The following is a 14,265-nucleotide window of genomic DNA, read 5'->3' as shown; positions in this document are numbered from 1 at the left end:
TGGGGACAGTAGCTTGACCTGTTCAATATTGCAGCCCCAGGGATAGATGCATCACATTTGTTCTCTCTTTCTTTTGCAGTAATAGTATTATTGGTTCACCCTTTTCAAGATAATAAAGGTGACAGCCAACTCCTCCATCTTTTCTGCATTTAAGTTCCTTTGCTTGTCTCTGTGGTTCACTATTGTTTGTTGGTCACATCATGCCCATGATGCTTATGATCTCACATTAATTGGGTTTCCTTTCAAGGTTGAAAGATTTGTGAAAAGGAGTTTTTGCCGAGCAAGCATGCTTTCAACTTGAACAGCTATTACATTTTGTGGTTCAAAACGACAGATCCTAGTGTGAAAGTACTTGATCTTTGCTGCTATCGATGGCATGTCGACAGAGTTCAATCTAGCCAATTTTTTAAGATCTGCAGATCTTCTCATTTGTACAAGTTGCAATTTTTCCTGGTTTTGCTGTATTAAAACTGAACAGAAAGAAGGATATTTGTTGTTTTAAGTTCTAAGGCAAACTACGCCAATGTGAGATTGAGAATGTCTGCAAGATTCCAAACCTTAGTTACTGAGTGTGGAAAAATGTCTGCAAGATTCCAAACCTTAGTTACTAAGTGTGGAAAAACGAATATTAGAAGGATCATGAATGGGTTCCACATTTAGCTGTTGGGTTGGCTCAGGCCACCAGAATGCACAAACAAAACAACTTGTGTTCATTGACATATCAGCATTCACTTTTAGGATGAGTTGGGTTTGAAACTGTCATTGCAGATGACATTCCTTAACAGATCATATCTCTCTGTAAGTAGTATCCTCCATTAAAGGCATATTACCTACCCTTCCTGAAATCCCCATCGAAGAAAAAAAACAAAAAGAACCGAAAAAAAACTCCTCTCATCCTGTACTGCAGAGGAAGTCACGCCTTTTCTTGCATTTTTATGAGAAACAAGGAGATTACCCGGAAGACGGAGTCCTTCAGAACACGAGCAGTCTCACTAGTTGAACCTTATACAACTTTCTATCGCGCTTTGCATACCGTCTTTATAACAGTGGAAACACTGTATCATCTATAAGACCAAGAAGAAAGCAGACACATTGGTGAGGCCCTAAAAGATTACTGGTCTCTGTTGGATTATTATGACAGGCAAATTACCGTCGACTTTTGCAATTTGGACTCGCGCTGCAAAGTTCAAGAACTTGATCTGTTGTGTGTCCATGATGGGAACAATCTCCCAAAGATCAGGATTATGGTTCTGTTCCGATGCCAAATCTTCATGTAGTGAACTCAGGGCTGTTTTGTCACATCCGAGCTTGATATCTGAACTCAACAGTCACATGCTACTTAAGAAAAAGGCGAAAAGAGTGCCAATAACAGGAGGAATGCATCATCATCATCATCATCATCATCATCTTTTCATCCTACACTGTTAGACATTTCTTGTCAAAAGCTGAAGTATATCAGGGAACCATTGACAGGCTTTGCATAGAGATCGGGTTTTCTCGGCTTGTCCATTCTCGAAGCATCGACTTCATGTATTGTTCAGCTTTAGTTACAGATAGAAAGTGACAACCCATTCGCATTCTCACGAGAAGGACGAGTCCGGTCTATCAAAACTGAAAAGTGGCTTTTAGTTTAAAGTAGAGAATAAGGCCCCATCATAGGAAACACCTCCATTTCTAAAGCAGGACAAGAATGAACACAACTTACAAATGTAACAGACAAGGGTGGTCAAGCAATCCAGGTCCCCTAGATACACTCTCAGACAATCGCCTAGAAAGCTCCAACAAAATCAAAATCCTGATTTTTGCTGGCTAATTCGGCTGCTTTGTTCTGAAATGACACAAAGACACCAGACATGGACCCTGTTTTTTCAAGGGAGTAGTAAACACGTTCTTATGCTCGGCATAATCACTCCCAAGTATTATTGACATCAAATGCCAGGAAAAGTTTACAAGGAAAAAGAAAAAGCAACGAAAACAAAAGCTCGTGCTTCTCAGTTCTCTCCTCACCTCTCTTATGAGAAATCAATATCTTTCACCTTGGCCTCAGCTTGCAATTTTCCTTACTGGCATGGAGGTATTCAACCTTGGGTGGGGCTGCGGGATCTTCGGCTTGTCATTAGTCATGTGGGCAGTCTCAGCAACTTTAACTGTTTTGTGACTCTTGCACCCCAATAATCCACCTCCACTTAATCGGGGTTTTGGACCCTGATTTTCTGTTGATGATTTTTCTTGGCTTAGTTTAGCATTGGAAGTTTTGACTAGACTAGCATCCTGGAAACCAGATGAAAGCGAAACTTCCTTCTCATCATAATCGGAGAACACTGAAAAATCAGCTGCACTGGCCGTGACAACGCTCCACTCGATGCTGGCTTCGCTTGGCTCGTACAAAGTGGTGGGAGTCATGAACCCAGAGAATAATGGAGGCACGCTACTAGTGCCAGATAGGTTTTCTATCTCAAACAGATCAGAACTTGCCTCGCTTTCCATGTCGTCGTTTGCTTCGCTGCGTTGGGATGAAGTCGGAAAGCTTTGGGCTTTCGGAATGGCATCCCAAGTTAGAATTGACAGTTTCCTCTCCAGGTTCATCGCCACTGCATCGCCTTTCTTCTTTGCGCGGGAGCCGAATACCTCGAGAGAGATCCGGGGCTCTTCTTCTACTTTGGTTCTGATCTCTCCCATTTTTCTTTCGACAGCCAGTTTCTGCAACCCATCATGAAGCACCGGGAAAGCAAAGTGCTCCTCTCTTTTTGGCCCCGTTGTGGCCTTTTCGAAACTTGAGCAGCTCAAATCATCTTTCTCCTGACACGTAGGTTGAGATTGAGACTGCTTATCTCTGATGGCTAAGTGCTCATTTTCCGTACTCTCACTTCTGATATCCTCTCGTCGGTTTCCTCTGCCCTGAATGTTTCTGCTGACATATATGGACTTCCTATCCGAACAAGACTTGCTGCAGCTAAGTCTTGCGAAAAAGCTTCTTCTGCTGGAGCTGTTCTGCTTCCCCTGAGATGGAATCCTCTGAAGGCTTTTCAAGAGAGAAGTTTGGCTGTTCCAACTCATCTCGGAGCTCAAACTCGGCGTTCCGGACATGGTCTTCAAGCTACTAGAATAATGATCGAGATGACACTCTTTCTTGTACCCAGATTTCCTCATGTCATCAACCACGAGTGTCGGGGCAGAGTCCTCCTCTATGTCCATGTTGAAGTACTTTTCGGCACCAAAGACGCCGATTTCGCCCCCTCTAGCCATGACCTTCCCTAAGCCTTTCAGAACATGAGTCTCCTCACTCAAAGGGATGGGAGGAGACGAGCACCGAGCCGACTCACCAAGCTTCTGCACAAAGCTCTCTTGTGCCGAATTCAGATAAATTGAAAAGGAAGCGGTTCGAAGATCGGTGTAGCTATTTTCACCCTCCATGGATCTATCTGAGAACACAACAAGGAGCAGCAGATGGTATTTGGGTTTGCTCCTTTAACTAACTTTGAGAGAGCAAGATCAACAGCCAGAGAGAGGGGGGAGAATTTTAGGAGGAAGATGGTATTGGGAGGTTTTTCTGTGCATGGACAGGTTGAAAATGTGCCTTAAGTAATGGGGAACTGATACAACAGAAGGTTGATATGCTTGGCATTTCATGGTTCTTTATTGGACACAACCAGTCTCAATGCCTAGATTTCTGGTGGGGTCACATTGACATTGGATCATGGCCTGGTTTGCCTGGAGAGTGGCAAGCAAGTGTCCTTTTCATCCTTTTTCATCTGAATCTCACTGTGCTTAAAGGCCAAAACCATGTTTTGTTTAAAGGTTGCTTCATGGGTCATCTTGATCCCATCAAAGTATCATCTTCTTCTCCACAGTGGCATCTGTTCTATTAAGTAAAACTTAGTTGCAAACCTGGCCTCAGTTCAATCTTAAGCTCAAATTAACTTAGCTCAAATCAAATTATTCTGCCTGTAGTGTGGAGAAAAACAGGTGCAAAGAATGTACTTTTCAATACATTTTTTTAGCACGGTGACTTGAAAACTACGTGACTTAAAAATGAATGTGAAATGGAGACTTTTAGAAAAATATATCTATCCATTGCAAGTAATCAGTTGTCAAATTGAAAGTGATCTTTGGGGAAAATAACAAAAAAAAAAAAAAAGTCATAGAACTATTATAATTGTGTCAATTGCTTTCAAACTTTTTGACGATGTGCCACTATAATCGTTGTAGTGGTCGCCAACCTGCCTATTTAGCATGATCGATGCTATTGGAAATAATTTTACAATTTTTTTATAAAAAAATTCTGAACTTTTTTGAATTTTCTCCATTTTTTTCTTTTTATCTTTTCTTTCTATTGTTTCCTTACTTTCCTTTTACCCTGTGGTCGGCAAGGGCTGCGCTCACCTGCCGCAGGCAACTGTTGGCGTGAACAACAGTCCCCTTGACACAGGCAGCCCTTGCTTGTGGCTGGCTGAAAAAGGCAAAGAAAGGACAGAAAATAAAAGGAAAAAATAATAAAAAATTGTAAAAAATGAAAAAAAAATTGCAAAACTATCCACGTTAGCATAAATCATGCCACAGAGGATAGCTGGTCCATGCAGCAATTTTCGATCAAAATTGGCCTTAAGGACAACATTGATAAATTGTCAAAAATTTATGACTCGGTTGATCAAATTAAAAAATTTAGGACTGAATTGGCACAAAAGCAATAGAGTTATGACTTGTTGGATAATTATCTCACTAATCGAGTAGCTGCAGTAGTCAGATTGCTCATATGGTGTCCAAAAAGGCGCCTCCGTCTGCTTGTTATTGAGTATCGATGCAACTAAAGTATAACCTCGACCAGGCTCGAGGATACTTCCGGTAGCCGCTTACAAATGCAATATCTTCAAAGTAGGGTAAAAATCAGAACAATGAGACAGACAATAATCAGATGTAATAACTTCAGTGTGTTCACAATGGACATCCCTTGCTTGCTAATTAGCTAAGTTACTTCGGCTTAGTATTCAAAATGATGCCATGTATGATCATTTGGGAGGGAAAAAGCAGCTCTGGGTTCCCCAGCAGTGAACGTTAAAGCCTTTTTGTGAATTGCAGTAAGAAGCAAACGGATAACAAATGATGGTACCGGAAATCTCAAAGTGGAATTACAAAGGAGATGCCGGTAGCTTCCCTCAAACAGAATATGCTAACGAGTCGCGTTCGAGGGAGATGCATACAGGCCTAAGTTAGCATTAACAGTACTGCAAAATTCATCAGGAAGAAAAAGAATTTGAAGAAGCCGAAAAGGAAAAAAGGAAAAAGCTAAAGGACTTCAGCCTGTTTGAAGAATTAGGGCCACCTATACATAAAGGTAGGAGGGTGCGCCTTATCTCACCTCTCTCTGTGGACGTGCAAGTGACTCAGAATGAGTTTCTCTGTCGCTAAACAGCTAAAGCAGCAGTGTTCATGCAAGAACAGCACTCTAGTCGTCCTTTCTTTTTAACCCATCTGCGGTGCGGACATAGAGCTGCTTTCGCCGGCAACCCAGTATCGTTTGACAGCGAAGAGAACTTTCTCGGTGATCAGAGGACCATCCTCATGATCCACCATCTTTGTGTTCCACCTCATTCCTGCCACAATCCTCTTCACCTTCAGTAGCACATCCACTTTGTCCCGGAATATGACTGCTCCTTCAGGTCGGAGGATACGATCCATCTCGAGGAGAATGTCTTCCATGTTACACCTGCAGGTCATTAATTACCAGCAAGAAATTTAAGTTAATGACGTTAATCATGATCTCTATGTTAAACCACCTCTCATCACCATCTACTCCCATCATGAGGTGGCTTCCAATACTTCCTGCAATCCACCATCTAATGATGCTATTAATGTATAAACTTGGACTTTAATTGATAACCTACAACCGAATAGTTAATCCTATGAAAAGGTTCAAGAGATCACTTACTTATCCTTGTACAAGCTGAAAACTCCATGCGCGTGAATGAGATCATATGTCCTCGGATATGTGGAGAAGGCTTCGCACCTGATTACAGAAACCATAGGTTAGAGGAATTTTAAGCCATGATAGCAGTTTATTAGTAAAAATAAGCAACAGAAGAACGTGAGTAGATGCCATAATGAAATCACCACAATTGGGACGGATGGTTCCTTAAAGGAGCATGCACAGCAAATTGCACATTAAGGTTGCACGCAGCGAAATTTCTGTTGTTTATATACAATGACTTGCTTCTACAGCAAATGACAAATACTAGCAGCTGATAGGCAACTGTTATATCGCTAGTAAACGATTCCAAAGTCTACATTCCTTTATTTTACATGCTCCAGGAGTATAATGACTCCTCTTACATAAACATAGGTCCCATGTGAGTGGGGTTCACAGTGCATGCGAGAGGGAAGGAGTATGCACTGCGAGTATCTAATAATTAACCCCGTTGGTGCTTGTCAATGAGTACTTACCAGATAATTTGCTAACAGGTAACTGAACATACGCCTATGCAGAAGTCATCAGACTCTAGGTTCGGCTGAGAGGGCTATGCAAATCAGTTGCTTAAGGTTTTCAGTGATTGCTATTTTTTAATCCACCCCAACTGCTGTAATCTCAATATAAAGTGACATTTGACCAAGTGACAAACATAATGTGTCGCAAATCGAAACTTCGTGCTTTCACAAATAGCCGACACCGAAAACAATGTTAATAATTTCATAAGTTCCACAACCTATAAAGAAACAAAAGTAATGGATGCGATATCTTCCATCTCAGCACAAGCTGATTTTTGAAACAAGAGACAAGCAATATGAGCACATGATTCCTGTGCAGCAATTTCTGAGTTATAACTGAACGAATAGGATTCATGTTTGAAAACATACCAATCATGATATATGCCTATCAGCCCACGCTCATAAATAACACCGAGAGCGTCTCTCTTAGCTATTGTGGGCATGACATTCATGACCCATAGCTTCGGAGATTCCAGAGCTGCAGCAAAACTCCCCAGACCAGCATTCATGTCCATGATGTTCCGATACCTCCCTGAACCAATAATCTTGTTCTCTGTCTTGTAAAAGTTTACATGTTTCCTCCATGTCTTGTTGTCATCCTGGAATGAATCAGCTGACACTCCAGGTACTGAGCCACTGGAAACTCTGTATGGAACGGCATTTAATCTTTCTGGAAATGGCTTCCATGCCCCAACCGCAACTTCTTCTGGGTCAGTAGTTTCAGGGTAAGGAGTAACACATACCTCCATTTTCTTGTACCTGCCGATGAGCAACTCTAAGAACATGAGCACTTATAGAGCTTCCAGATTAATACTGCAGACCCTAGCATAAGTTCCAATGGTATCCAGCCAATACATGCTCCCATAGAACCTTTCTTGTTCTCATAACGAGCAAAGAGAATTCATGCAGCATGCACCATATCTAAACTCCAGTCCTGGTTACAGTATGACATGATTTGAGGAGCTATAAAGACCAAACAAGGGTGTTGGCCGCCCATTGAGGATTTTGTTGCTTTAGCAAGTGCTATTACAATCAATTACCCCCTCAGTAAAATTCAAAGTAAAATAAGCATTGAACAGATACTGAAGGCCAAGATAATAAGAAGCTGACAGATACAGTTGAAGGTCAAAGATGTACCAAACATCATCTAGATTTGTGGATTTGCATACTGTGGACTCCAGATCTTTGCCATGGCAAGAATCATAGCTGGTTCTCTTTTGCCATATTGCAATTTCTCCCTTCTCATGCTTCTTCTCCCAGCAAAGACGTTTGGCAGTCTCTTCAATTTTCCTTTGTTCCTCCTCAAGTTCCTCTTTTGGACGCTGCCATGCTTGGTAATTGTTGATCCAGTTAATGGGAGGACCAGAAAGCACCCAATAACCACCGGGTCTAAGAACTCGATCAACTTCCATCATGTACATTCCATCTGCAAAGGAAGATTACAAAATAAAAATAGAGTAAAATAAGGGAATATCACACTGGATGTGTTCTTTGGCAACAATTCCAAGGAAAGTTCCTAAGTTATGTGAGACTGGTCAAAATTCAATGCCAAATTCTTCCTGCACAATATTAGCATAAAACTGAACCTTCCTTGACCAACCTCAAAAAGACCTTTGATGTAAAGAAAAAGGAGAAACAAAGATGTGGGGAAATGTGAACACTTCGTGATGGATACACGAAACAAAACTTTACATTCGCAGGACAGTAAAATCTTGAGAATCAATTGATGTGAGCAACTTCTAAACTAAACTCACCATTGGAAGCCCATGGTATCAAGCAGCGAGAGCAGTGAGCCATGTCAAAAGCTCTAGATGGATATGGCAGTTTTATGGTCCCAAGAACTCCAATAACAGCAGGGACACCTCTTTCCAGGGCAAACTGGACTTGAGCTTCATGAGAGTCTCTTGGTGCAAATGACATGGCTACAACATTTTTCTTAAACAGGTAAGCACCCCAACTTGCAACCTATGGACATACATGAGCAAATATGAACGCCAAACCCAACGACATTGAACATCAGCATTAAACACGCACATATGCAACAATGAGAGAGCTTTCACCACAATAGGAACAAGATCTGAATAAATCTAACTTCCAAGCAACATTGGATCCACCTAATGCAGAAATCTAGCACAAGAACAACTGATCTGAAAAAAATCTTGTCATTTGCACTAGTGCACTTACCCCGCATCCAGTGTCTAGTGCAGTCCTAACCACCCCATTATCCAACGGGATGATAGAAGCAAGTTCTTCAATATAAGCATCAGCCCCATTTGGAAACTGCGTTCCGCCTCCTGGAAATCTGAACACATTGCCCTCATACTGGATCCAGTTCTGGACAGCCTTTTCAACAGTTAAGCTCTTGTACGGTGCATTGGCAAAAGGAACATAGTCACGGCTCTTGGGCCATGGGAATGGGGTCATATATCCTTTGGGTGCTGGGACAAGGCAACGCAGCTTCCCTTCTTCAGTGGGACAGTGCCTCTCTCTGTAATTCATATTTTCTCGAGGGAAAGTCATAGCCCGCATTTGGTCCTGACATGGTGTGTAATCAATATATTGATCATCACATGGCTTGAATTCCTTGATGTCCGTGTCGGAATCTTCTGCTATCCGGGCATCACCTTGATGGGTTTCATAGTGTAGATTGGAGAGGATACTGCAATCTGCCTGCTTGGTGATTTCAACTGCAATGCTGTCTCCTTTTCCAAAACCACTTCGCTGCCATGCACCCAAAATATAGAAGACACAGCACAAACCAACTACGACAAATATAGGCATCGAACTCCTACTTCTTCTCTCATTTGGGCCCTTAGCTGCCATGAGGCACCTGGAAAACCATAGACTCCAATTAGAATTCTTTAGAAAAGGACTAACTCGATATAGACTCAAACTCTAGATTACAAACAACAGCAGCAACTGTTCAATAGATGGCTTAATATGAACCATGCATGCTAATGCATGAATGTATGGTTATACAAAGTTCTTAGTATAGATGCGAGATAGTACCACTATAGGCAGACAAAGACAGCCAAGATCATTACTTTCTGGGGAAAGCGTGCTATATCAGATTTATAAAGCAGGCTAGCCAGCACGAGAGATAGAAAACATTTCCAATCATGTCAACGGAGTGAATATGCAGACAATGCCTTGGACCCAGCCATTCATCTGCAATGCGGCAGAAGCCTCCGTGAGCCCACAAAATCAACAGCTGGGATTAGGCGTCATGTCACTGTCTAATTGCAGCATTGACAACAAAATGCATAGGTTCAGTATTATCATAGGCAAATGACCGGGGATCGTGATGGTTTAAGTCACCGACAAAATGCATTAGTTCTGAGAATCCCCAGCCCAGAATCGCAGTCATTCATGTCCAAAATACCAGGATAGAAAATCAAACGACAGGCACATTCTCGTAACCAAGAATTCAACTTACAGTTGCGCAGTTGATTCAGCGGTCGCAACAAAAAAATAAAATTGATCCGAGAATCGAACACCCGCCAATCCGGAACCCGAAATAACGGAGTCTCTGGCCCCGATCAAATCAAAGAGCCGTCATAGGACCGATCGGGCGTAGAACTGCGAGGAAAACAAAAAGAGGAATTCCAAGATTGCGGAGCCCCTCGCACTCGCTCGTCCCCAAGAACGCGTGCAGATGCAGAAAAGCGACGATCCCGAGAGTCCCTCAAACGGGGACGAAACAGATTTGTATCCAGGTGTACGAAAATTGGTGGGTCGTGGAGATAGATACGATGTTCACGGTCCGAAGCGACCACGGGGATCAACAGTTGGATTCTTGAGGAATCATCAGACAAGAAAAAGATGACGAATTTATGGAAATTAACGCTCGGAATTCATTGTCGAATCTCACAAATAGAAGAAAAGAGCGAAGGGAAAGAGAAAGGTCAAGCCTTTAGAGATGCTGCAAATGGAAAATAAAAAGAAAAGGAGAGAGAAGAAAACACGCTCGTGTGGAGAGTGGGATTTGAACCCACGCCCTTTCGGACCAGAACCTTAATCTGGCGCCTTAGACCAACTCGGCCATCTCCACTTTATGTCTCACTGATTTCCTGAATGTTTAATTCTTTCAAAATTAAACCAATTTGAAATATATGAAGAAAATATCAAAACTTGGCTTGGTTAAAATTCAATTGTGATGAAAGGAACCGACGTAACATGTGTGAAGATCAGGTGCATGACACGATTTTAGTACCATACACCTTAAAATGGGATCAATTTGATATTTTTGCCGCTCATTCTTGTTCTGACTTGCCTCTCCACACAACCTATGAAATTACTGAAGAACTTCATAAGATTTGTTGTTAGGGTCACGCACACTCTAATGCACGAACACAAGAATGAGATCATGTGATATCAATAGTAAATAAATGTGGGATGGTAGGTGACTTCTTTTAGTCACATAATTAGCGGAGTACATGATTAATTACTTATAATGAAGGTAACATGCGCATGGTGTAAGGATAACATGTAGATGGTGTAATGTGTTTATGACATCAAGTCACTTTATCGAATCATATTTAATTTACTAGTTCTTGTCTAAGTAACATCAATGCCGACACGCAATACGTAACACGACACGCCGGTACGATTATTTATAAAAAAAAAATAAAGAATTTTGACATGTTGTACATTAAATGTATATTCCCGTATATAATACACACATACATGACAATTTATCATGTATATATAAAAATATTAGCGGTGAAATTCTTTTTCTTCTTCTATTAGAGATTCACAATTAGGGTTTTTTTAGCTAATTGGACAAATTAATCTTGGAGCGGCTAGATACATGACTTAAAAATATATTTTTTGATGAATTTATTGAAAATGCTTAAAATTGACTCCGTGTGTGTCAAAATGGCATGTTGGGATGTAAGATTCTTACATCGCTGGGATGTCTGGAGCACCGACCAAGTGTCGGTTGTATGTCGGAGAGTGTAAGACACATCCAACACAACACGGAGACTCTTGAATAGCGTCGATGCTTCATAGGTGTTTGTTTGCGCGCACATGTGAAGCTTGGTAGTTGTGATAAATTAAGAAGTGGCTATATAAGCAAGTGGCTGAAAGCCGGAAGCGATATTTTCTAAACTTTTTACATTCATTTTGGTTCATATTTAATAAAATGGAAAATCTAAGCTCATAGGATGAGCATAAAACGGTCAGAAAAGCATTGAATTGGGATTTCATAGAGAAGAAATTGAAAAAAAAAAAGAGTGAGAAGGGGAAAATAAGAATCGATCAAATGTACGACAAACGAAATAAGAGAGAGAAAGAAACTTAGAAAAACAAAGTCTCGATAATAATCTCAATTTTTGTTGTTTAAGGACGCTTACAATCTTCAATTGATCCATCAAACGCGAGTTAATTCTCGAAAACTTAATTAGGGGCAAAATATTTATTGAAAACTAATCAAAATGCAAATGCTATACTAACTAAAGTAAAGAATTGTGAACTTACCCACTAAATACAAATATCTGCTATACAAACTAGTTTGAAACCCTCTGCTGCTGGTCTACATAACACTAAGGATGCACATGACAACACTTTTGCTTTAGAAATTACCTTATGGCTCAAAAACAAAAGTTAATTCTTCTATTTTTGCCTCAAAAGTTTATTTCTGATAAGAGAAAAATATTTAATAATAGGACAAAATTTTTGTTTCTATAATATAAATTCATTTGATAACATTTGAAAATTTTTACTTCATTTTTAATTTTTTCAAATTTCTGTAAAAAAATTATTTTTATTAAAAAAATTATTTACTTCTAAAAATAAAAAAATATTATTTATTTTTTACCTCGATGGTCGAAGATGGCAACTTAGCGGCGAAGGTTAGGTGATGGTCTATGGCGGGGGGCGGTAGCGGCCCGTGGTGAGGGGTGGTGGTCGGCGGTGGGGGGTGGTGATAGAGAGGCAGTGGGGAGCGGCGACGGAGGCGTGGTTGGAAAAGAGAGGCACTAAAAACTGAAAAGAGGCCGAAGTGAAAAAGATATTGATGTTGAAAAATTTTTACTTCTTAAAAAGAAGTAATCCTTTTTATCTTCCGTAATTGACTTAAAAATAACTTCAGAAGTAGAACTTTGCTTCAAAAATAAAAATGTAATGTTGCATAACCAAACAGATTGCTGTTTCGGAAGTTGCATTATCAAACGGAATATCATACGCACTCTAAGGGTTCATTTCGCGATTAACAATTTTCAGGAAAATAATTTTTTTTTGCGTGCAGTTCATAGAAAATAAATAAGTCAAGGAAAATATTTTCCACCCATGAAAAAAATACTTTCAAAAGTGGGGAAAATGATTTTCTCTTATTTTCCTTCATCTTTCCTCCCTTCACTCCTTCACATTCCTTTTTTTAATTATTTTTTTTATTTTCGTCTCCTTTCCTTTCATTTTCGAATTTTATTATAATTTTTTATTTTTCTTTCCTTTCCTTTCTTTCTCTGTGATCATGGGCTATGGTGAAGGCTAGCCATAGGCCATAGGGAAGGCACGAGCTTGCCTATAGCCGGTCCCCGTGGCTGGAGACCAACCGAATAAGAAGGGAAAAGAAAAGAAAAATAAAAAAAAGAGAAAAAGGAAAAATATAAATTCAAATTTTAAAATAGTTAAATAAAAAATTATTAAAAGGAGTGCATGGAGGAAAATACGATTTTCCATATCGAACAATGGAAAAAAAATTTCAGTTCATTTTTAGGCTTAAGCCGAATACCGGAAAGTATTGCCATTTTAATGGAAAATAAATACTTGGAAAATATTTTTCAATAACATCTCATTTTCTACAAAACGGTCGAAGCCTAAGTTTTGTGTTCTTCAAGCTGGTTTAGGTATTAAGTTTCAATTCTTACATTAACATAACTCGCTAGTATCTCCATGGCAATGAAATGATCCGCCAAAAAAGTATCAGCACTTAGGTAATCGCCGTACGAAAATTATGTCACTTTTAATGTCATTTTCCTAACCCGAAACTATATATCCCCACAACAAGCTGGTACCGTTCAAGGGTGGTGCACGAGTCCCATGGGCAACCACTTCATGTGTACAACCAATATGTTAATTGAAATCAAATATATCAGCTCCTTTTTTCATCTTCTTTTGTGTCGAAGATCGCAATTGACTGCCCCATAGAAGGCATTCTTTACGGTGGAAGCGCATGATCAAACACTGTAAAATCTCATTTAAGATAATGGCTTTTCAAAAGAAAAGGGAGAATTAATTAAGATGATGTCTGCTTAGATACCAAGAATTACGGATTTTGTAGCCAAATCATGCGCACTAAAACATATATAATACGACTGATGTTAGGCACATTAATATTAGTTTATACGATTAGTATATCGAATGATTTGATAAAATGCAAGTGAACATTTATATGAGTGAAGCACGTTTGAAACTCATAATTCGATCGGGTATGCCGGATCACTTAGCATATTAAATTCCTAAATTCGGTTTCAATATTATTCCAAGCAATTGAAGCGTAGGAAATCGATCGATAAAGTGGAAACATGATCCTTAAAACAAATGCCCCGCGCAAGCATCTTAGCATCAACATCTTATTTTCCAAACTTCAGGACCTCGTCAGCAGGTGACGCGCGACGAAATGATCATCATGCCCTTGTTTTACTTTGGCCAAAGAGTTTGTTCCCTCCTGAGAAAGTGAGTTCATTGCTAGAATAAATTCAATCCTTTGGCAAGACACTAGGTCATAGTTTTTAAATGAGAAATGCTTCCATGATAGTTTGACAAGATTGTCAATTATTT

The 14,265-nt window shown here is 40.0% G+C and overlaps 2 protein-coding genes and 1 non-coding gene across 4 annotated transcripts; all 3 read right to left on the bottom strand.

Moving 5' to 3' along the window:
- Positions 1-1,636: 1,636 nt before the first annotated feature.
- LOC115727527 (protein PHYTOCHROME KINASE SUBSTRATE 3-like) lies at positions 1,637-4,096 on the bottom strand. The gene is given in 2 exon segments (XM_030657746.2): positions 1,637-2,061; positions 2,063-4,096. Coding segments are annotated over 2 exon segments (1,401 nt in total). The 5' UTR covers positions 3,415-4,096; the 3' UTR covers positions 1,637-2,012.
- A 993-nt stretch (positions 4,097-5,089) lies between these two features.
- On the bottom strand, positions 5,090-10,398 carry LOC115727526 (probable methyltransferase PMT2). 2 transcript variants are annotated; one of them, XM_030657745.2, is made up of 7 exons: positions 9,917-10,398; positions 8,665-9,318; positions 8,235-8,445; positions 7,618-7,906; positions 6,850-7,239; positions 5,927-6,004; positions 5,090-5,704 (listed from the first exon to the last, which is right to left on the bottom strand). In XM_030657745.2, exons 2-7 carry the CDS (start codon positions 9,301-9,303, stop codon positions 5,461-5,463), a joined length of 1,851 nt encoding a protein of 616 aa, XP_030513605.2. In that variant the 5' UTR covers positions 9,304-9,318; positions 9,917-10,398; the 3' UTR covers positions 5,090-5,460. The 2 variants fall into 2 exon arrangements, with proteins under 2 accessions (XP_030513605.2, XP_030513604.2); XM_030657744.2 differs by having other exon boundaries at positions 8,665-9,310.
- A 52-nt stretch (positions 10,399-10,450) lies between these two features.
- On the bottom strand, positions 10,451-10,531 carry TRNAL-AAG. Its single transcript has one exon. It is a non-coding gene; the product is annotated as a tRNA-Leu (tRNA).
- Positions 10,532-14,265: the final 3,734 nt, after the last annotated feature.

The sequence above is a fragment of the Rhodamnia argentea genome, chromosome 6 (genome assembly GCF_020921035.1).
Source record: "Rhodamnia argentea isolate NSW1041297 chromosome 6, ASM2092103v1, whole genome shotgun sequence".
NCBI classification, from domain to species: Eukaryota; Viridiplantae; Streptophyta; class Magnoliopsida; order Myrtales; family Myrtaceae; genus Rhodamnia; species Rhodamnia argentea.
Note: the sequence above shows the minus strand (reverse complement) of the source record. Positions and strands in the feature narration are given on the sequence as shown.

Bases quoted from the DNA above. Each gene is read 5' to 3' on its own strand.
- LOC115727526 (XM_030657745.2), bottom strand. From the start codon at position 9,303: ATGGCAGCTAAGGGCCCAAATGAGAGAAGAAGTAGGAGTTCGATGCCT. The intron at 7,907-8,234 runs GTGAGTTTAGTT...CTTCCTTTGCAG, and splicing joins GATACCATGGGCTTCCAATG to ATGGAATGTACATGATGGAA. The intron at 6,005-6,849 runs GTATGTTTTCAA...TTCTGTAATCAG, and splicing joins ATAGGCATATATCATGATTG to GTGCGAAGCCTTCTCCACAT.